The following is a 24,431-nucleotide window of genomic DNA, read 5'->3' on the forward strand; positions in this document are numbered from 1 at the left end:
CTTACTGAATATTGAAATGAGTAATATTGTATAGTTAATGAAGGGTAATGTGATCTAGTGACCTAAGCATATAATTGGGAGCCAAGAACTCCCAAGTTTTAATCCTGGCACTAACTTTACCTTTCTCTGTGGGGTTGGGACTTGCTCTCTCTGTCTGCATTTATTTTCCTGTACAAGGGAGGATAATAATACTACATACTTGCCTTATAACAGCATTGTGTGAATTAGTTTTATGTTTTTAAAATGACATTCATGGTTAAAAGTACTAAGTAGTAAAATAGAAAGGATTCTGAAGAGGCAAACTAAGCAATTTCTCTGTATTCTGGGACATGTTGCAAGACATCCTCACTCCAGAGAAGCCTGTGTGAGGAACACTTCATCAGAGAGGTCCTGGTGTCTTTATTTTTTGGTTCTCACTTCGTATTTGCTCCCTGGCCTCTGTTTCGCACCCCTTGGACTGTGCATTCCATTATCATACTTTTCATTTCCCCCTAAAACCTTCCATTTTTAATTCCTCCTTTTTTTTTTTGTCTTAACTCTCATGTCAACCAATGGGATAATGTGTATTTATATGCTTTTAAAATGTTTTGTGCAGGTCTTGAAATAATATACATTCTAGTTTAAAAAGTACTTTTTTTATCTTCATGAACAGTTACTGTCTTCGCTCTCCCTGAGCCCCCAGTTGTCCTGGTAAACACATACTTAGTGAATTTGCTTTGTGTAGAAATTGCCCATCATTTGATGCCACACATCTTTAGATGCTTACTTAAAATATGTAATTAATTATTCATTTTAAACAATACATAAATGTGATCCCTCAATCAGCTCTGGCTTCCACTGAGGCAGTTTCTCCACTACATAGAGTTCCTGACAGCCCCTGTTTTCTCCCTTCTGCTGCAGCTGTTTTTCTTCTCTACCTGAAGTTGATTTCTCTGTAGCTCCTTCTGAATGTGTCTTCCCCTGCCCTACTTGCTACAGTTTCTCTGTACTCCCTTTGACACCAACTCTCCCACCCCCATCTTCATTTATTGATGGTTCCCATTACCTTCCTATTTCTTCTTCTGCTTTCTCTTTTTTGCTCCAAACTCTTCAGTGACCGTTACTCCTTTTTTGCCATCTCCCTGCCTCACATCCCTTGACCATCTTCTGGTTTGGAACACAGGCTGCATTCTACCTTCTTCATTCCCCTAACTCCTCATTGTTTCTGGGAGCAATATATTTTCAATTATAGTTGACGAATACTTGTATTGCTTGAATATTCAGCTGCCAATCTAGTTGCCAAACTAGTTGCTATCAGCTCTCTTAGTTATGTCCTGCCACTCTCATATGGCTGAATGTTTGACTAGCACAAACGTCAAACAAAAATATTCTAAAATATTTGGATCACCAAATATTGCTGATATTTACATGGTTTGGCAAATTAATAATTCAATTCACACTTCCCTAATAAACTGTCCTATTACATTATACCTATTCTAAGATGGCTGCCAGCTTAGCAACCTAGTACTTTTAAAATTTTGTTAATTTTTATAAGTCACTGCATAACTCTTAGTTATTCAAATTACCTCTTTATCTTCTGTGTCTCTGGGAGATCTTTATACTGTGTTTTATCTGAACTAACAAATACCATAAGTTTGGATGGTGTCATCTGCTATTTCGTCCTTTCTTGCTATGCTCCACATCAGCGGAATCCCTTAGCATTGTGTATAATTTCAGAGCCCTTGACTATTAAAAATCTTGTGTCTCAGTGGTACACTTTACATTCCTTCAGTACAACACTCTTCCGTGCTGTGCAAAATAGTCATCAGTTCTACATTCTCTCCTTCTCCACCTCTCCCCTAAAAGCAAAACAGAAAAACTCCATGAATTCTATACTCTCTCACTTCCCAGATTCATTAGTCCTTCTACCACCATCACCCTCTGGGCCAGTTCACCATACTGCTCTCTCTTCAGTGCCTCAGTGAGGCCACTCTAAACATCTCTCCTATATGACATCCTTTGCCTACTGCAGCAATAGCAGTGCAGACAAGTTGTTCTGTGGGCTGTGCCTGTGGAGTGGAGTGGATGATCAGGTGAGGAATGGGTTCCTTTTGATGGTGGACTGCATGGTCATTGGAGGAATATGTCCCCTTTGGTTCATGAAGAAGACAATTCTCCTTGAACTACTGAAGATCTTCCTTAGGTGGGGCAAAAGAGTGGGAATGGGGCTGGGAGAAAAAATTCTCTCTTGTCTTATGAGTGGAGGCTTTAGGCTCCTCCCTAGCATGAGCTCCACAGACTCTAGGCTAGGAGTGGGGCTGGGTAGGCACCAGTGGGGAGACTGGTGGGCTAGAGTGGCTATAGTCACTATAATGGCAACTTGGCCCTATTTCTTCCTGGTGTGCTGCTGGTGTGGCTGATGGGAAGGGTTTGTGAGAAATGCATGGTGTATGATTCACTGCAGGTTGGCACCTGTGATAAATGAAGTGGGGTAGCTCCCTTTTTGGGACACCCAGCCAGCCAGTTAGCTATAAAATTCCTCTTAGTAGCTTTTCTCTACTTGCTTTACCTGTAAAGGGTTAACAAGCCAACAGGTAAAAGAAAAGGAGTGGGCACCTGACCAAAAGAGCCAATGGGAGGGCTAGAACTTTTTTAAATTGGGGAAAAAACTTCCTTTTTTCTGTGTGTTGTGGTTCTCCGGGTAAGAGGGGAACAGGGCAGCAGTTATGCTGTGAGAAGCTTTAAGCCAGGTATGAAAAACCATCAGATCATACCCAGAGATTGCATATCTGAAACCCCAGATATGTAAGTAAATTAGGGAATGTCTAGGAAGATGCGATTAGGTTTATTTCTGTTTATTTCTTATTGGCTTGTGGACTCCTCTGTGCTAACCCCAAATGCTTTTTGTTTTGCTTGTAAACTTTAAGCTGGACCTGAAGGAAGTTATTCTTGATGTTTAATTTTTGTAAGTGGGTTTTTTAAATCTAACAAAAGCCTAAGTTCCAGGTGTATTTGCTTTCTTTTTGTTTTTAATAAAATTTACCTTTTTTAAAGAACAGAATTGGATTTTTGGTGTCCTAAGAGGTTTGTGCATATGTTGTTTAATAAGGTGGTGGCAACAGCTGATTTCCTTCGTTTTCTTTCTCAGCTCTTCCCCGGAGGGGTGTGTGAAAGGGCTTGAGGGTACTCCACAGGGAGGAATTCTCAAGTGCGCCTTCCTGGGTCCCAAAGAGTTTGGGGTTTTTTGCACTTATGTGGTGGCAGCATCTACCCATCCAAGGTCAGAGAGAAACTGTGACCTTGGGAGTTTAATCCAAGCCTGGAGTGGCCAGTATTAATTTTTAGAATCCTTGCAGGCCCCCACCTTCTGCAGTCAAAGTGCCAGAGTGGGGAATCAGCCTTGACAGCATCCACGAAGGGATTCCTTTTACAGTAGTTTCCATGGTCACAACAATAATGATCTTACTTGGGGCTGAAAATTTTAACAATCAGAGCCAACCATTTTTGGAAAGGTTGTCAAACAAATTTTTGCAGCCTACCTCTAAATATAATCAGTTTCTCTCCCCAATTATCATACCACTTTTTATAGGCTAATTTAAGATGTGTGTCTAAGTAGCTTCATGGTGAGAATGTACTGGGTACTAAAGGTCACTTTAATCTAACACAATAAAAATCAATAACTGGGTGTTAAAGCCAGATAAATTGAAATTAGAAATTAGCCAAATAAATAAAAATTGAAATTAGAACACACGTTTTTAACAGTGAGGAACAACCAACCAAGGGAAGTGGTGGATTCCCCATCTTTTATTGTCTTTACACCAGTGCGGGTTGCCTTTTTGGCTTTAGTCAAACACACATTATTAGGCTTAATACAGGGGTAACTGGATGAAATTCTATGATTTCTGTTTTACAGGAGGTCAGACTAAATAATCTAATGGTCCTTTCTGGCCTTGGAATCTATGAATCCATGAAGATTGTGGGGATTGTTATTGAGGTCATATCTTGAAATATAACGCAAACTTAACTGACTTGTGTTTTAATAAAATCTTTTGGGGATGGGTTTTTACGTTCCCACTCAAACTCCTACTGCAGAATCATAGAAGATTAGAGTTGGAAGAGACCTCAGGAGGGCATCTAGTCCAACCCCCTGCTCAAAGCAGGACCAACCCCAGCTAAATCAGAAGATGAAGCCCAGCTGCATAGTTCCCTTCAGTCTTAGCAATTGTTTAGCACTGCTTTATGTCAGTTTCTTTTTTGAGATAATCTTTGCAAGGAAAAGGGCCAAAGATTTAAATATTGTTTTCAAAGAAAGCTAAAACTCTCCTTTACAGGGTCCAAAATCTGGCTCCACGGAAAAAGAGACTTTCACAAACTCCTGCCAATTCAATACTGACTTTGTCCAACACTGATGTCATTCACAGAAGCTGTCTGTCATCTCAGGAATTTTTCCTAAGTGACTTACTTACAGAACTGCTTCAAAGAATAATCAGACTATGAGGCAAAAGTAGAAAGAGAAAGTCCTATGCAGAGGGAACTGCCCAATAAATGGAGCTCCATGTCATCTAATTCTCATCTGTACCAGGGAACTTTTCCAAAAAATTTCCTTCTGTTGATTAATCTGCCTCAGGGCCATCACTGCTAGCAACAGTGGGAACTTTAGGGTGAATGGCCTATTGATGGTTTCTGGCATTTTAAGCATTGTGTCATCTGACCCTGCACAGAGCAGGTCTTATCAACCCAATTAAACATTTTACATAATATGGATTGAACTTCAACCCGCATTACAGATAAGAACATGTTAGGCTCTTAAGAGCTAGTAGAAAAAGGTTTAATTCAGTTACTGTGGCACTGCACACAGGTATGAGCTCATTGGGAGTAGGTACTGTGCAGGATTACCATAGCATTAGAGGATGAGAATCCTCTAGACTGGAAATCCATGGTGTTAGAAGATTTTACTAAATTTAGAGTACCAAATAAGTTTCAAAGGTAATAGTTTCAGCGTGCTACTATGGCTGTTGTGTCAAATGTTATTAACCAGAGGATAGCATCTCATCCCGATGAGTCGAAAGAATAGTAAATATGGCAGGCGACCAGCTTGGCTTAATGGTGAAATCCTAGCGGATCTTAAACATAAAAAAGAAGCTTACAAGAAGTGGAAGGTTGGACATATGACCAGGGAAGAGTATAAAAATATTGCTCGGGCATGTAGGAATGAAATCAGGAGGGCCAAATCGCACCTGGAGCTGCAGCTAGCAAGAGATGTCAAGAGTAACAAGAAGGGTTTCTTCAGGTACGTTGGCAACAAGAAGAAAGCCAAGGAAAGTGTGGGCCCCTTACTGAATGAGGGAAGCAACCTAGTGACAGAGGATGTGGAAAAAGCTAATGTGCTCAATGCTTTTTTTGCCTCTATCTTCACTAACAAGGACAGCTCCCAGACTGCTGCGCTGGGCATCGCAACATGGGGAGTAGATGGCCAGCCCTCTGTGGAGAAAGAGGTGGTTAGGGACTATTTAGAAAAGCTGGACGTGCACAAGTCCATGGGGCCGGACGAGTTGCATCCGAGAGTGCTAAAGGAATTGGCGGATGTGATTGCAGAGCCATTGGCCATTATCTTTGAAAACTCGTGGCGAACGGGGGAAGTCCCAGATGACTGGAAAAAGGCTAATGTAGTGCCAATCTTTAAAAAAGGGAAGAAGGAGGATCCTGGGAACTATAGGCCAGTCAGCCTCACCTCAGTCCCCGGAAAAATCATGGAGCAGGTCCTCAAGGAATCAATCCTGAAGCACTTACACGAGAGGAAAGTGATCAGGAACAGTCAGCATGGATTCACCAAGGGAAGGTCATGCCTGACTAATCTAATCGCCTTCTAGGATGAGATTACTGATTCTGTGGATGAAGGGAAAGCAGTGGATGTATTGTTTCTTGACTTTAGCAAAGCTTTTGACACGGTCTCCCACAGTATTCTTGTCAGCAAGTTAAAGAAATATGGGCTGGATGAATGCACTATAAGGTGGGTAGAAAGTTGGCTAGATTGTCGGGCTTAACGGGTAGTGATCAATGGCTCCATGTCTAGTTGGCAGCCGGTGTCAAGTGGAGTGCCCCAGGGGTCAGTCCTGGGGCCGGTTTTGTTCAACATCTTCATAAATGATCTGGAGGATGGTGTGGATTGCACTCTCAGCAAATTTGCGGATGATACTAAACTGGGAGGAGTGGTAGATACGCTGGAGGGCAGAGATAGGATACAGAGGGACCTAGACAAATTGGAGGATTGGGCCAAAAGAAACCTGATGAGGTTCAATAAGGATAAGTGCAGGGTCCTGCACTTAGGACGGAAGAACCCAATGCACAGCTACAGACTAGGGACCGAATGGCTAGGCAGCAGTTCTGCGGAAAAGGACCTAGGGGTTACAGTGGACGAGAAGCTGGATATGAGTCAGCAGTGTGCCCTTGTTGCCAAGAAGGTCAATGGCATTTTGGGATGTATAAGTAGGGGCATAGCGAGCAGATCGAGGGACGTGATCGTTCCCCTCTATTCGACATTGGTGAGGCCTCATCTGGAGTAGTGTGTCCAGTTTTGGGCCCCACACTACAAGAAGGATGTGGATAAATTGGAGAGAGTCCAGCGAAGGGCAACAAAAATGATTAGGGGTCTGGAACACATGACTTATGAGGAGAGGCTGAGGGAACTGGGATTGTTTAGTCTGCAGAAGAGAAGAATGAGGGGGGATTTGATAGCTGCTTTCAACTACCTGAGAGGTGGTTCCAGAGAGGATGGTTCTAGACTATTCTCAGTGGTAGAAGAGGACAGGACAAGGAGTAATGGTCTCAAGTTGCAGTGGGGGAGGTTTAGGTTGGATATTAGGAAAAACTTTTTCACTAGGAGGGTGGTGAAACACTGGAATGCGTTACCTAGGGAGGTGGTAGAATCTCCTTCCTTGGAAGTTTTTAAGGTGATTCTTGACAAAGCCTTGGCTGGGATGATTTGATTGGGGATTGGTCCTGCTTTGAGCAGGGGGTTGGACTGGATGACCTCCTGAGGTCCCTTCCAACCCTGATATTCTATGATTCTATGATCTGTCATAAATATAAAGGGAAGGGTAACCACCTTTCTGTTACCCTGTAAGGTATTTACAATCCTGATTTTACAGAGGTGATTCTTTTACCTTTTCTTTAACCTTTTCTTGAATTAAAATTCTTCTTTTAAGAACCTGATTGATTTTTCATTGTTCTTAAGATCCAAGGGTTTGGGTCTGTGTTCACCTGTACAAATTGGTGAGGATTCTTATCAAGCCTTCCCCAGGAAAGGGGGTGTAGGGCTCAGGGGGATCTTTTGCGGGAAGACGTCTCCAAGTGGGCTCTTTCCCTGTTCTTTGTTTAAAACGCTTGGTGGTGGCAGCATGGGATTCAAGGACAAGGCAAAGTTTGTACCTTGAGGAAGTTTTAACCTAAGCTGGTAAGAATAAGCTTAAAGGGTCTTTCATGCAGGTCCCCACATCTGTACCCTAGAGTTCAGAGTGGGGAAGGAACCTTGACAGCATCTTTGTCATATACTGAATAACATATCCTGCCACTGTTTGAGTTGGCAGTTCCAAAGAGAGTTGAAATCATGAGAATGGAACAGTTTTAAACAGTCATCAGCTTTGGCAGCCTTTCCTGTAATGCCGTAATGGTAGTCTGTAACTCCGCATAAAGGATAGTTCTATGTATTCTGTTCTTTTGATAATAATATTAGAAAGCATCTGTTTATTTTTTGTCACCTGAGATCCACATGTTTGGGAGGGATCACTTCTTATACATTTTAACATGTGTATGCATTGGCCTTTTAGACTCAGGAAAACTTTCTAATCTATGGTATTTATATGATGCTAATTGTTGAAACAGATCTTTAATGGCCCACAGCTGGACAGATTGTTACCTGTACCAATGAAAATTCACATTCAGTTTGCACAATGCACAGCAGTTTATTTGAGAAAGAATCACACAAGCAGTAAAAGGTTATATAATACATCTTCCTTATACGCCTCAATTCCCCAAGCGTAAACCCTCAGTAATAATGTTGGCCTTACACAGTATCCTGACTGGCAAACAAGGCAGATAGAGCTACCGGTTCTAGATGGAGACTTCTTTTCTTCTCTTCTCTTCCCCTTTCAGGTAGTTGGTCTGTCAAATGTCCCCTGAAGCAGGGTCTTGGTTACCCCAAGGGCCTCTGGTTCCAAAGTCCTACAAAAGTCCCTCATAGCAAGGTGTTGGCTACCCTGAGACCCTCTATCTCACAGCGTCACAGACCTCTTCAGATGTTAATTGGGGAACTGACTAACTCTGCTTAGCATTTATACCTCTTGTTCTCAAAGGAGTCACATGTCGCAGAAATATGCCCTGTTGGGTGTTCCATTACTGTTTTTTTAAATTAATATTTAAGAAGGGACTGCAAAATGGACAGAGACCAAAGATCAGTTGATGTTTACCCTCTCATTAATCATTCACTTGAGCTCTTGGCGCGGTGCCATCCTAAAGGGTCATTTTGACCCAGATTGGCCTATACCAAGCTCACTGATCCCGTGTCTTCTACATATTTACTTTTGTGAGCTGGCCATCGGCTGATATGTTTCAAAGTTCCATGTTGAAACCCACACACACAGATAGAGCCTTTGATTAACCAATTCCAGCACTTTCAGTAAATTTCCATATCAACTATCTGATGCTAAGAGTACCCTGCTCCCAGAATCCTCTAGCAAATTCAGACGTACCCAGCCATAATAAACTCATGTTTACTACATTGATTCATATCAAACACAGCAATTCACAATAATAATTTGGCACCGTCCCAACACTAATCACCATAATTTCTACATGCTGACATCAATGCATATTATACTTAAAATATAAACACTATATCGTTGATTATATCTGGCACTCTAGTGGCAGCACATTTTAAGATTGCCTAAACAGTTCTATTATAAACCCCCATTTTCAGTTGCTAATGAAGGTCAACATTTTTCATCTTTTGGTCTGTACAAAGGTGAAATATATTTGGTAAGTTTCAGCAAAAACAGGTTAGCCATTTTTGAGAATGAAGACAGTGGTGAAAAATATACATTTCCTATTATTAAAAAGCATAAATAAATTGTGCCACCATTTTTAAAATGATTAGCTCCAAAGTGTGCTTAGAGTAGAAATTGACATTTGACAGGTAATACCTGGAAGGAAGATTGCCTTCAATGTCCTGGTGTAAATCTAATTGTATCTGGCAAAGATATGAGGGTTTGAAAATTGTTGTTTGCCTATCTGCAGTAGTTTTTTAAAAATTATAGCACTTTTTAACAACTGTCTTCCAATGGTATAAATGAAAGAGGGCTGTACAGTGCTTCTGTGAATAGATAATTTAGGACCATAAAAAAAAAATCTCTTGAGTCCTGCCTGATTCATTGGGAGTGAGTTTTGTGCCTCATAGCCAAATGCCCCAGTCGGCCATTCTGGATGCTGCTGATAGCTAAAACATAGCAATGCTGCTTCCTTAGCTATGCGGAGAAATGCCTTACACTCTAGGGGACTCAGCTTGCCAAGTAAGACAGCTTTTCAGCCCATTGAAACCACTGGACCCTGTTTTGCAAAATAAATAAATTACTCAGTGTTAAGGTTGGGTTTTAGTTGCACAAGAGTCATGACGTTCAGAATGAATTTCCTAAAGCATCCTATGCTGTTTCCTTGCATGTCTGCCTTTTATTAAAAGATTACTCAATACTGAAACAATGTGATATACTAGTTGGCAAAGCAAACCTTAAAATGGAAAGAAAGCGATTTTTTTTCTAGTCCTCCTCCAATTGGACTGCAAAAGTAAATTGAATTGAATACTATTTTTAAAATATATATACATACATGAACATTCTTTGTTACTCTATATATGTTGTTTAATCATGTAACAAAAGAACCTGCTGAAATTGTGTGGGTGGGAACCTTAACTCTAAATTTCCCAACTTTTGTGAAATTAACTCACCCATCCCATTGCATCAACATAGTGGCCCAGATCCTCAGCTGATATACATTGGGATAGCTCCATTGAAGTTAGTGGAGCCAGCTAATTTACACTATATGAGGAGCTTGACCCTATGTTTTTGTCTGCTTTTGTTTTTCATTTTTATATTTAAAAGGATTATCTATGTTGAAAACCAACAGTACTTGAAGGATAGCATGCACCTTAGAGGTTCAAGTGTCATTGTTCCTATGTGTGCATGTAGAGTAGATAGATGTACTAACAGTTGTTCCATCTGCCTTTCTCTTTCATAGACATTTGGGCCTGGATCTAGTTCCTCGGAAGGACTTTGAGGTGGTGGATTCAGATCAGATCAGCATTTCAGATCTTTATAAAATGGTAAGAAACCTAAGGTGAAAGTCCTTTGTTTGTGTATAAGCACGGGGAAGAGATTTTCCTTTTCTTATTTATGTTGCTTGTTTGGGTGAGGGGAGGGGGAATTAAATCATTTTTATATTGTTTCCAACATTACTAATATTGGTGGGGGAGAAGGCGAGCGATTGGTGCTCGTCCTTAGCTGATGCTATGAAAGATGGGTATTTCTGGGTTTGTTACATATCACTCTATAAAGCTTCCAGCTTCACAGAGTCTCATTGTTTTCAATCTGAACTTTTTTTTAAATGAAAAATCAGGTAAATAGTGATGTCAGGGTTCTTTCCTGAGAGTGGTCTATAATAAGTGTTTTTCTCTGTGTGATCACTAGACTAGGCATATATGTACCACAACATGCTTGATTTATCAAGTTCTGCTTTTCAATAGGAAAAGAGGCTTTTTCTATGAGGTTTTATTACACTAGCTATGTTAATTTTATTCTTTCCCTTTATTTTCGTGATTCACTGACTACGTTGTAGATTAAATTTGGCATTTCTTTTATCTCTTTAACTCATTGATTATTCTGGTAGTTACTGTCTTTATTTGTCTTTATTACTCTAACTTGTTAGTTAAAACAACCCATATTTTCTTGTTCGAAGGACATAATTTTCTATAAATTTGGCAAAATGGAGAGAAAGAAGGGCTGGGAAAGAGAAGAATGTTGAATAGCTCTAGTAAAATATAAATGGAGTATACAAACCAGTTCTGGAGAATCAATAATAACTTGGCATTGGTTTCGAAACCTAGCTGGTGGCTTAGAATGTGATTTCAGCCCATCTGCAGTTTAATCTGTTTGCTTGACACATTCATCTGGGCACCTGTGGAAAAAGCACTAGGGTATGTCTATACTGGAACTGGAGGTGTAATTTCCAGTTTAGGTAGACGTAGCTGCATTAGCTCTCATTGAACTAGCTTGCTAACAATTGCACAGTAGCCACAGGTTCTCTGGTAGTGGGATGGGCTAGCCATCCTGAGTACATACCTAGGTTTTCAGAAGGGCTTGTACTCTGTGCAGCTAGCACAGATATGGAAATTACACCTTCAGCTACAGTGGAGACATACCATACCAGTAGGGGAGCTACTGAATTTAAGGCTTTTAGGACTTCATGAAGAGAGAGACAAAACAATCAGGCGTAGCTATAGCAATAACATTATAATGCAACAGTCTCCGCCATTCTCATGTCAATACTCCAGACCCAGCAGCAATTCCCATCCTACTCATTTATTTTCTTATTTTTATTTATTTATGCTTCAGATATTATATAGAGAAATCTGCCATTTATATGCTGTGGCTATAAGACCTGCTAGTGTTCTATAAGGTGAGGAAGTACTACAGGATCTGTCATAACACCCAGTTTGTTAGTATCTTGCTCACAAATTGTTGTTTTTCTCACTTTAAAGCCCCATGCACCAGGCAGAAGTTTCAGAATGCCATACTGACCGATAACAACATGGTCTGACTGGAAAACAGGTTGACCTCTATAGCCTTCTACAAATAAATAAAATCCTACTTTGGGAATGTAAAATCACACGTCATTGTTAGTCCTGTTGAATATATCATGGGCTTCTCTCAGACTGTCCTTAATCAGTTGAGAACATGCAAAAGATTACAAGTCCCTGAAATCATCTTAAGTGGGCATTAATTTTGTTTAATAGGTGCTGTGGATTGGACAGAACCACTTTTTTACCATTTAATTGAATACCAAATAATCAGCAACAGTATTCATCAAACACTAGATGCAAATACTAACAGTTGACATTCTTTGGATGTTGTAAGATCACACTGGTAGCAAGATATAGAGTTGATTAGCATTAGGCCTCCTCTAGTAAATATACCTTCTGGAGCAAGAAGTCCATCAAGAATTTGTGCATGTGTCCAGTACATTCAGGAGAGCTACTATTTGATGAAATTGCAAATTTCTATTCTTCGTATTCACAAAATGCCACAGAGATGTTATGATGGATTTGGTGACAGGTCAGCTGCCAGTTTTTTAATAAGGGGCTCACATTAAAAATATACCTCTTTGCCTGAGCAAGATGATGCGTATTACAGGTACTTGAACTCAGAGAGAGGCTGGATATGAGGGACTATGGAATACATTAATTTAAACAAAACCATTTCATCGTGAACATAATCAAGGATGGAGGCAATATCGTTAAACTAAACAAAGCAAAAATACCGTGCATTTCACTGGAAATGTTTATACCCTTTTCCTGATAGTATAGTACAGGGGTGGGCAAACTTTTTGGCCTAAGGGCCACATCGGAGAATAGAAATTCTTCTTCGAGTGCTTGTTCACGTCCATTCCACATTAGGTGCGCGCACTGCGTGCACGAGCATCAAAAACTTTTTCCCTTAGCGGTTTCCGGTGGGGCCCCCCGAGTGGCACCACTGCGCCTTGCATATATACCCCTGCCGGACCGACCCACTCCAGTTCCTTCTTACCATCCGTGGCGGCTGGAACAACCTCTCTTTCTCTCTTGTAGAAGAGCAGTCCCTTAGCCTTTAGAGTAGCTGTTATCAGTTATCAGAGTAACAGCCGTGTTACTCCTTTTCTTTTTGCGAATACAGACTACTTGTGGCACCTTAGAGACTAACCAATTTATTTGAGCATGAGCTTTCGTGAGCTACAGCTCACTTCATCGGATGCATACTTGCATAATGAACAACGCTTCCTCAACTCTCGTCCCCTAACGCCCCTACTCTACTTGCGCTATATTGATGACATCTTCATCATCTGGACCCATGGAAAAGAAGCCCTTGAGGAATTCCACCATGATTTCAACAATTTCCATCCCACCATCAACCTCAGCCTGGTCCAGTCCACACAAGAGATCCATTTCCTGGACACTACAGTGCTAATAAACAATGGTCACATAGACACCACCCTATACCGGAAACCTACTGACCGCTATTCCTACCTACATGCCTCCAGCTTTCACCCTGACCACACCACACGATCCATCGTCTACAGCCAAGCTCTGCGATACAACCGCATTTGCTCCAACCCCTCAGAGAGAGAAAAACACCTACAAGATCTCTGTCAAGCATTCTTACAACTACAATACCCACCTGCGGAAGTGAAGAAACAGATTGATAGAGCCAGAAGAGTTCCCAGAAGTCACCTACTACAGGACAGGCCTAACAAAGAAAATAACAGAACGCCACTAGCCGTCACCTTCAGCCCCCAACTAAAACCCCTCCAACGCATTATCAAGGATCTACAGCCTATCCTGAAGGATGACCCAACTCTCTCACAAATCTTGGGAGACAGACCAGTCCTTGCCTACAGACAGCCCCCAACCTGAAGCGAATATTCACCAACAACCACATACCACACAACAGAACCACTAACCCAGGAACCTATCCTTGCAACAAAGCCCGTTGCCAACTGTGCCCACATATCTATTCAGGGGACACCATCACAGGGCCTAATAACATCAGCCACACTATCAGAGGCTCGTTCACCTGCACATCCACCAATGTGATATATGCCATCATGTGCCAGCAATGCCCCTCTGCCATGTACATTGGTCAAACTGGACAGTCTCTACGTAAAAGAATAAATGGACACAAATCAGATGTCAAGAATTATAACATTCATAAACCAGTCGGAGAACACTTCAGTCTCTCTGGTCACGCAATCAGAGACATGAAGGTCGCTATCTTACAACAAAAAAACTTCAAATCCAGAGTCCGGCGAGAAACTGCTGAATTGGAATTCATTTGCAAATTGGATACTATTAATTTAGGCTTAAATAGAGACTGGGAGTGGCCAAGTCATTATGCAAGGTAGACTATTTCCCCTTGTTTTTTCCTACCCCCCCCCCCGGCCTTCTGGTTAAACTTGGATTTATGCTGGAAGTGGCCCACCTTGATTGTCATGCACATTGTGGGGAGAGTGGTCAGTTTGGATGAGCTATTGCCAGCAGGAGAGTGAGTTTGTGTGTGTGGGGGGGGGGGGTGAGAAAACCTGGATTTGTGCTGGAAATGGCCCACCTTGATTTTCATGCACGTTGTAAGGAGAGTGGTCACTTTGGATAGGCTATTACCAGCAGGAGAGTGAGTTTGTGTGTGTGGTTTTTGGAGGGGGTGAGAGAACCTGGATTTGTGCAGGAAATGGCCCACCTTGATTATCATACACATTGTGAAGAGAGTGGTCACTTTGGATGGGCTATTACCAGCAAGAGAGTGAGTTTGTCTGTGGGGGGGCGGAGGGTGAGAAAACCTGGATTTGTGCTGGAAATGGCCCAACTTGATGATCACTTCAGATAAGCTATTACCAGCAGGAGAGTGGGGTGGGAGGAGGTATTGTTTCATGGTGTCTGTGTATATAATAATGTCTTCTGCAATTTCCACAGTATGCATCCGATGAAGTGAGCTGTAGCTCACGAAAGCTCATGCTCAAATAAATTGGTTAGTCTCTAAGGTGCCACAAGTACTCCTTTTCTTTTTGTTATCAGTTAGTTAACATACCTTTATTGTGGACACTTAAGTGATTAGGTGCTTGGAGGCTTCCAGCACCTGCCCCAGGCCGCGGGGCATGCCACATGCCAAAGCTTCAAGGCTTGTGCCACGTGCCACAAACCTATGCCAGGTAGTGAGCCCCACAACTCGTGTCTACGTTGCCTGGGGGATTGACATCAAACTGAATGGTGTAGGATTAGCAAGGCATTTAAGCCAAGAACAAGGAAAGAAAGAGACTTCCATTTAAAGCAGCTGTTGATGGACGCCACATTGCAGCCACTTTGCCCAGAGCACCCAACGCCAGCTCAGGCTTCCTGGGTGCATAGTGCCCCGGAGCCGTTGAGAGACCCAGCACCGGCCAAGCACCGTAAACTGTCTGCCCCAGAGCGCCAGACTAGGCCCCGGCACCGCTCGTCCTCCCTGGTGTGGCCCCCGGCGCAGCCGAAAGGAAGGCGCGGTCGTTCCCCGCACAGGAGGCCAGCGCCTCCCAAGGTCCCGAGCACCGATAAGAGCGGGAAGGCCGTGGTACTGGCGCTGACACCGGCGGTCCCGGCAGCACAAGCCCCACAGAGCCCAGACCTAAGTGAGCTCAGTGCGGACGATGGGCTCGAGGGCATAATGGATCAGCCCTCCACGCCTGGCACCTTTGAGGCTGCAAAGGACCTCATCGAGCTGTCAGGGGCAAGCCCCCTCCCATATGGGGAGAAACCTCTGGCACCCACGCTTTGGGTGCCGTCGAGGGGTAAGCCGGCAATGGTGTGCCACTTGAGGACATCGTCCCAGCACCGCTCCTGGAGTTGGTCCCGGTCGAGCTCCGACTCCGTGGACTCACAGTTGCCAGTGGCCCAGAAGGAGGTAGCAACAGCGGGAGTGGGTAGGCACGAGGAAGCACCGGAAAGTGCACACCGCTCTCCGGCACTACCTAGAGACTGGCACCAGGAGGAGTTGAGACGGCCCTTGCCAGAGGACTCCCACAGACGGTCCCGGTCCAGGGAACGCCAGCACAGGTCCCAGTCCCGGTCCAGATCCCGGTCCCGGGTATACCGGTACCGCTCCCACTCCCGCTCAGCCACGAGCCACTCGTTCTCCCGCTGGCACAGATCATTGGCACCGCTGTGGCCTTCGCGATTGGCGTCGCCGCAGTCCAGCACTGACTTTGGCCACTATAGCTACCCGCACCAGGCCCCAGACAGCAGGGCCCCTCAGGTGGGCTGGCAATCCCAATTGGAGCCACCAGGCCATTGGCCCTTCTGGACCCCCTGGGCCTATCAGGAGCGCCAAGGGGCCCCGCCCAGGGCAAGTTACTCAGTGCAGCGGTCCCGGTCCCCACACTGATGCCAGACGGTGCTGGAGGCTGCAGTATCCAGGCCTCCAGCATCCCCCCAAGATAAACCGGAGAGACCGGCACTGAGTCCGGTGCCGTCCCATGGACTCCTGGCCCGAGCCAGAGGCCTCTCCCACGGGAGAAGGGGAGCAGGAGGACCAACCCGATGGGGTCGAGCAGCAGCTAACCTCTTTGTCATCCCCGGATGAGGCGGTGGCGGGTACAGAGGTGTCCAGCCCTCCACCAATAGACCATAGAGCCCACCAGGAGTTGCTGCGCAGGGTCACCCAGAACTTGCGGTTTCAGGCCGAGGAGACGGTTGAGGACGCCATGGTGGACATTCTGAGCCCCAAAGGTCCATCCAGAATAGTGCTCCCGCTCATTAAGACCATTCAGTCCAACTATAAGGCCATATGGCAGACCCCGGCCTCCAGCGCTCCAACGGCCAAAGGACTTTGCCCCATCTAAGGGCTGTGAGTTCCTGTTCTGTCACCCGAGTCCATGCTCCCTAGTGGTCTCAGCAGTAAACGGCCCCTAAGGCCAAGGAGGCAAAACGCCTGGACCTTTTTGGCAGAAAGATGTACTCATCTGGGGGCCTTCAGTTGAGGATTGCAAACCAGCAGGCCATCCTCAACAGGCACAATTTCAACTCGTGGGTGGTTGTGGGGACGTTTAAGGACAACCTCCGGCAAGGTTCCCAACAGGAGTTCACAGCCCTGGTGGACGAGGGCAAGGCAGTAGCCAAGACCTCTCTCCAGGCCTCCCTGGATTCAGCAGACGTGACAGCTAAAACAATCATGTCAGGGGTGGTCATGAGGCACTCAGCGTGCTCCAGGAGTCAGGCCTGCTGCCTGAGGTCCAGAATACACTCCAGGACCTCCCCTTCAAAGGGTCTGGGCCCTTCTCGGACCAGACAGACACAAGGCTGCACAGCCTTAAGGACTCTCGAGTTACACTTAAGTCGCTGGGTATGCACACCCTGGCGACCCAGAGGAATCCCTTTAAGCTGCAGCCTCCCCCTCAACACCAGTACCAGCCTCGCCATAGGCATGACCCTTACCGTAGGCAAGGCAGGGATAACAGGTGATGGCGCAACAACAACAGTAACAATAATGTGCTGGGCCAGAACCAAGGCCAGCACAAACCCCAGCCGGGCACTAAGTCAGGCTTTTGAAGGTGCGCTTGAGGACAGCATACTAGACCACTCACTGGATCCGTCCCTTTGTTTCCTGAACCGCCTGTCCCGTTTGTCCCGTGCATGGTTCACCATTACGTCAGACCGTTGGGTCTTACGCACGGTGCGGAACAGATACTCACTGCAGTTCGCCACCCTCCTTCCCCGTCCCTCTTCAGGGACCCCTCTCATGAGCATCTCCTAGAGAAGGAAGTCCGCTCGCTGCTAGAGGTGGGGGCGGTAGAGGCGGTGCCGCACAGCCTACAGGGGAAGGGGTTTTACTCCCGATACTTCCTCATCCCCAAGGCCAAAGGGGGCCTTCGCCCCATCCTAGACCTGTGTGGGCTCAACAAGTTCCTGGTCAAGGTCTGGTTCCACATGGTTTCTCTGGGCACCATCATCCCTTCCCTGGATCCGGGGGACTGGTACATTACCCTCGACATGAAGGATGCGTACTTTCATATTGCCATCCACCCAGCACATCGGCGGTTCCTACACTTCACTGTGGGCCAAGAACATTACCAGTTTGTGGTTCTCCCGTTCGGTCTAGCTGCGGCCCCACAGGTATTCACGAAGTGCATGGTGGTGGTGGCAGCCTTCTTACGGAGGAAGAGAATCAGGGTGTACTGATATCTCAACAACTGGCTCCTGGTGGGCCGATCCAAGGCAGAAGTGTGGGGCCATGTGGAGGTGGCCCTGAAATTGTTCCACGAGCTGGGGCTCCTGGTCAACGTCCCCGAGTCCACGCTTGTACCCACGCAGAAAGTGGAATTCATAGGGGGTCCTGGACGCGGTGCAGGCCAGGGCAAGCCTTCCAGTATCCCGATTCTGGGCTATCCAGCAAGCAGTGGCCTCCCTGCGCCAGTTTCCAACAATGGCCAGGTGCTGCCTGCGGTTGCTGGGCCACATGGCAGCATGCACACACGTGGTCAGGCATGCCAGACTGAGACTCAGGACTCTGCAGGCGTGGCTCGCTCTGGTGTACCGCCCAGGCAGGGACCTCCTGGACTTGGTAGTGACAGCCCCAAGGGATGTGCTGGAGTCCCTGCTGTGGTGGCAGTCCCAGCCTGTGGTTTGTGAAGGCATCCCCTTTGCCGCCCCACAACTGGACCTGATGCTGGTGACGGACGTGTCAGACCACGGATGGGGGGCTCACCTGGGGGACCTCATGACACAGGGATTGTGGTCTGGAGCAGAGCGGTTGCTCCATATCAATGTGAAGGAGCTCAGGGCGGTTCGTCTCGCCTGCCAGACAACACTACTGCCATGTTTTATATAAACAAACAGGGCGGGGCTCGTTCCTCTCCACTCTGTTGCGAGACTCTCCTCTTCTGGGACCTTTGCATAGCCCACGCAATTCACCTTGAGACGTCCTATCTCCCGGGGTACAAAACAAGCTGGCGAACTCCCTCAGCAGGTCGTACCACATGTACGAGTGGACGCTCAGGGCGGACGTCATGCTTTCGCTCTTCCGCAGGTGGGGGTTTCCCCGGGTACACCTGTTTGCCACCAGGGCCAACGCCCAGTGCCCGCGGTTCTGTTCGTTCCAGGGCTGCAGCCCGGGCTCACTCACGGACGTGTTTGTGATCCCATGGAGGGGACCTTGATGTATGCCTTCCCCTTGCTCCCCTTGGTACACAAGGTCCTACTCAAGGTGCGCAGGGACGGGGCAGCGGTGATCCTCATCGCCCCAGCCTGGGCCCGCCAACACTGGTACACATCGCTCCTAGAGCTGTCCGTGGAGGCCTCAATAGTCCTGCCCCTACACCGGGACCTCATTATACAGGACGGCGGGCGGCTTCTTCACCCCCACCTACAGTCACTGCACCTAACAGTGTGGAGGCTCTGTGGCTAAACACCCTGGAGAGCCAGTGCTCCCTTCCCATGCAGCAGATTCTGCTTGGCAGTAGAAAGGCCTCTACCAGGGTGATCTATATGGCCAAGTGGAAAAGGTTCTCGTGTTAGTGTGAACCCTGACAGGTGCGGCCATGCCAGGCCCGGTGCAGGCCATGCTGGAGTACCTCCTGCACCTCAAGCAGCAAGGGCTAACCCTGTCCTCATTCAGAGTATACCTGGCGGCCATCTCTGCCTTCCATCCGGGGTTCTCGGGGGGCTCGGTGTTCTCCCACCCAATGGTGGGATGTTTCCTTAAAGGGTTGGAGAGGGTGTTTCCGTACTTCCGCCCCCCAGTCCCTCCATGGAACCTTAACCTGGTCCTTTCTAAACTCATGGGACCCCCTTTCAAGCCCCTCGCTTCCTGTTCTTTCCTCCACCTTTCTTGGAAGGTGGCATTTCTAGTTGCCATTACCTCGGCCAGAAGGGTGTCCGAACTGAGGGCCCTCATCTCTGAGCCACCATATTCAGTATTTCACAAGGACAAGGTACAGCTCTGGCAGCACCCCAAGTTCCTCCATAAGGTGGTCTCCCAATTCCATTTGGGCCAGGACATTTGTCTGCCGGTGTTCTTCCCGAAACCCCGTACGGACCCGAGTCACCGCAGCTTGCACACCCTGGATGTGCATCGAGCGCTGGCATTCTATTTGGAGTGCACCAAGCCCTTTCACAAATCCACGCAGCTGTTTGTGGCTGTAGCCGAGAGAATGAAAGGTCTACCAGTGTCAGCGCAGCGGATTTCGTCTTGGATTAAAAGCTGCATCCGGGCGTGCTATTAGCTTGCAGGTGTTCCGGCCCCGGCGGTCACGGCCCACTCGACCAGGTCGCAAGCGACTTCCACAGCGTTCCTGGCACAGGTCCCGATCCAGGAGATCTGCAGAGCAGCCACCTGGTCCTTGCTGCACACCTTCATGACCCACTATGCGGTCAACCAGCAGGCCAGAGAGGACACGGTGGTTGGCAGAGCAGTCCTCCAAGCAGTTGTTCCGTGACTCCTACCCTCCTCCAGAGGTAAGCTTGTGATCCACCTTATGTGGAATGGACGTGAACAAGCACTCAAAGAAGAAAAAACGGTTACTTACTTTCTCGTAACTGTTATTCTTCGAGATGTGTTGTTCACGTCCATTCTATCACCCACCCTCCTACCCCTCTGTCAGAGTCGCCGGCAAGAAAGAACTGGAGGGGGTCGGGCCAAAAGGGGTATATATGCATGGCGCAGTGGTGCTACTCGGGGGGCCCCTACGGGAGCTGCTAAGGGGAAAAGTTTCTGACTCTCATGCACGTGGCACACGCACACCTAATGTGGAATGGACGTGAACAACAGTTACGAGAAAGTAAGTAACCGTTTTTTGTATGGCGGGCCATGAATGCTCACAGAATTGGGGTTGGGGTGTGGGAGGGGGTGAGGGCCCTGGTTGGGGGTGCAGGTTCTGGGGTGGGGCTGGAGATGAGGAATTTAGAGGTGCAGGAGGGTGCTCCGTTCTGGGACCGAGGGCTTTGGAGGGTGGGAGGGTGAGAGGGGGTCCAGGGCTGGGGCAGGGGCTTGAGTGGCATTTACCTCAAGCAGCTCCCGGAAGCAGTGGCATGTCCCTTCTCCGGTCCTACGCAGAGGCGCGGCCAGGTGGCTCTGCACGCTGCCCCATCCACAGGCACTGCCCCTGCACTCCCATTGGAGCACCGGAGGGGGCTATTGGAGCACGTAGGAGCCGGAGCGGGGCCATGCCGCGGCTTCCGGGAGCCACGTGGAGCAGCCCCAGACCCACTGCCCTGGCCGGAGCATTGGAGCAGAGCCAAGCTGCGTGGTGTGGCCCCCGACCCAGCACCCTCGCTGGAGCGCTGGTGCGGGGCAAGCCCCAGACCCTGCTCCCCAGCGTGAGCTCGTGGGTCAGCTTAAAACGGTTCACGGGCTGTAGTTTGCCCACCCCTGGTATAGTATGATATAAAGTAGATTGATAATATAGTAGAATGTTGAACTTAGGTATTTGTTTTATAAAAAATTCTTCATTTCAAGGAGTTCAGACTTTCAGCATTTTTAGGCATTGATACACTGATACATACAATGAAGTAAAACTACAATTTCACAGGCCTAAATAACTGTTTGGTGGACTATGGAAGTACTGAGTTGTAGACTCAATAACACAGTTTAAAATAAGGGAACCCAAGTTCTCCCCTCTCTCTAGGACCACAACATTTTAATACCCATCTTCCCAAATAAAGTGACTAATAAGAGAATTAAACTTCTCAAATGTTAATATCCTGAATAGTGGGGTCCAACCTCGGTCCAAGGATGACAAGTTGAACAGTAGGTCTGGAAGGGAGAACCCCTAAATAATATCCCTTTGCTAAGCTGTAATATCAGGAGCTGCTTGTGTAATTTGAAAGGGGGTTGGTGAAGACATTACTATTATTTATTATTTGTATTACTGTAGCACCTAGAAGCCCTAGTCATGGACCAGGACTCAATTGTAGTAGGTGCTATACAAACACAAAGCAAAAGATATTCTCTGTCAGGGGAGCCCCTCACCCTAGTAAAATATTTGAAAATACCTAAAATGCAATCGAGTACATTCCAAAGAAAATAGTAAATGTTTGTCATAACTATTTTTATGAGTGCCAGGGATAAGCTATCTCAGGCAAATATTTTTATTTCCCAATTTAAAGTTTTCAATGGCTTTTAGATTTACCGTACTTAAATTTAGATTTTAGAACTATAAAAATATACAGTTAGTCCAACGAATAGAGGATCAGTTCCCAGAAAGAAGGAATGAATTGGCAGCAAGAAAAGAAGAAAGCAAGAAGCAAAGGAGAAGAGGGGATAGTCCACTGAGCATTCTATGAATGAAGACATTGTCAACTGGAAAAGGAGTACTTGTGGCACCTTAGAGACTAACCAATTTATTTGAGCATGAGCTTTCGTGAGCTACAGCTCACTTCATCGGATGCATAAGTGTCATACAGAGATTTCATCATGTAACGGTAGATTGTTGTTCATACATGGAAAGAAATAAAGACAATATGTTTTCAGAAACTTAAAATCTGTAAAGATTTGTCTGTGCCACCCTTTTCAAAGTGTCGTCATAGTTTGTAAGTCCATTTCTCCATGCAAGGGAAATATTGAGGCTTTCCATTATGCATCACTGTTTTTTACGATTAACTTCTCATTTGCCAGAGACTGTACAGGGTCTCTGTGCCCTGTATTAAAAAGTATTAGTACAGGCTTCATATCAAACCTTACATGACTCAGAAAACACCTCATACAGATTTTAACTTTATGACTTGCTTGATTTCCTTGCACTTCATTCAAAGTATCTTGCTTAATTTGAATATTTGTGACATAATGAATGTTTAAATTAATTAATGTAACTAAGGTTCTATTGTCCTGGCAGAGACATTGATTCAGTTACAATGTGAAAGTTCCAGTGGGAGTTTTCGAGGTTAAAAATCCAACACTTGAGTCTTCTGGTACAGTGAAATTTGAGTGGCCTTGCTCCAGCACACTAGTGTCTCAGGTTATAAATTAAGCTTTTTGATATCCTGATTAACTTGGAGGTTATTTACACCCGTCTTAGGCAAAGCCTGCCTCCTCCTCTTGTGACAGTGTAAGACGCTTGTAGTAAAACTAATATGGTTCAGCCGCGCAGAGGGTAGAACTTAGGACAGAGGACTCCAATGTGTGGGGCGGGTCCCCCTAGGGGGGCAAGGAGGACCGACCAGGGGGCTTCAGTGGGGCCCCATGCCAGCCCCCACAGGGAAGGGGAGGGAGCACCACTCAGCCCATCTCTGCCCCCAGCCAGGGGTGCCGGAACAATTTTTATAGTTGGGCTGCTGAGACCCATTACACCAAACTGTAAACCCTGTATTTAATGGAAACTATTTCAAGTGAGGGTGTGCGGCAGCACCCCCATTACCCCTCGTTCCGGTTCCTATGCCCCCAGCTCTGCCCTGGTCCGGCCGCTGGACGTGGCTCCATTCCTGGCCCGGGGCTGACGCTGGGGGCAAGGTCGGGAATGGATCTGCACCTGGCTGCGGACCCAGCTGGTGGCCTCCACCACAGCCTGGCTGTGGCTACTCTCCTGCCTCTGGCCACATCCTTCCCCTCCCACAGCGTCCTCGCACCAGCTCAGGGAAAGCTGGGGGGGCGGGGAGAATGACCCTGGGTAAGGTGGGGTGCGACCCTTAAAAGAAGACCGCTGAGTTAGGGGATGTGCACCTTCTGCACTCCACATTCTGTAAGGATGCCCTGCACATTCCTGCACAGCAGGTATTTAAGAGAAAGAGCAGTGAATCTGCTAGTACGTGGATCCATTGGCCATTCCCCTTGACCTAAATTTGTAGCAAATTGCTCATAGTTTATTCTAGCCATAAGGCTGGAGTAGCAGCCAGAGAGCAACTCCACTACCACAAAATAGTCCAGAGTAAATGATTCCTTCTCCCACCTTGGCTCTGAAGGAACTTCCCAGAGCACAGCTTGCAGCTCATGTGATGTGTTGGGATCAGGACTTGGCCCTTAGTCAGTTCATACATCTGTATTGTTTTATATACATATACAGTATAAGTTTTAAATAATTTTAAACAAACAATTTAATATTGCACTCACCAATGATGATTGTGAAGCTTGGTTGAGGCAGAGGTGTAGCAGGGTCGGGACACGGGGGCTTGCCCGTTCCCCAGCTGGAATGCTGGGAAGGTGGAGTGGGGAGAGCCAAACAATATTATAAGAGAACATTGCAGGACTTTAAAGGAGTATGTTCTCTAATACATCAGCAACCTAATAATGAAAGGTTAACCAGGACAACGTTAAGTGAGGAGTTACTGTATGGTGTTTCATTGTTCTTCTTCCAGTGATGGTCCCTATGTATATTCCACTCCAGGTGCGCATGTACTCCATGTGTCTGAGACCAGAAGACATTTTCTAGCAGTGTCAGTTGGTCTGCACCTGCAGTTTTCTGAACTGAGGGCATAAGTGACAGTGTGGAGTCCCTTTCAGTTCCTTTCTATCACCCATGGTTTGAGGTGGAACCTCTTCAGTGTCCAAAGCGTTAGCTAGCTTTCTGATTCAAAACTTGTAGATAACTGTAAATAGTTTTTAAAATCTGTTTTTAGATCATTTTTATAGTTAGTGTAGTTTAGTAGTCTTGAGAGTTTCTCTCACCCTAACATTCACCTGTATGCAGTGCCCAGTATATCCAGG

At 46.2% G+C, this 24,431-nt stretch overlaps 1 protein-coding gene across 6 annotated transcripts in view; it reads left to right on the top strand.

The window, feature by feature from the left end:
* The window catches only part of DOCK3 (dedicator of cytokinesis 3), a 628,721-nt gene that overhangs the window by 347,370 nt on the left and 256,920 nt on the right, over positions 1 to 24,431 (top strand). For all 6 annotated transcript variants that reach the window (XM_074958290.1, XM_074958294.1, XM_074958289.1 and 3 more), the window contains exon 7: positions 10,264 to 10,348. In XM_074958290.1, coding sequence (XP_074814391.1) covers positions 10,264 to 10,348 — 85 coding nt within the window. The remainder of the gene's footprint in view (positions 1 to 10,263; positions 10,349 to 24,431) is intronic.

This window comes from Natator depressus, chromosome 7, assembly GCF_965152275.1.
Source record: "Natator depressus isolate rNatDep1 chromosome 7, rNatDep2.hap1, whole genome shotgun sequence".
Lineage (NCBI taxonomy): Eukaryota > Metazoa > Chordata > Testudines > Cheloniidae > Natator > Natator depressus.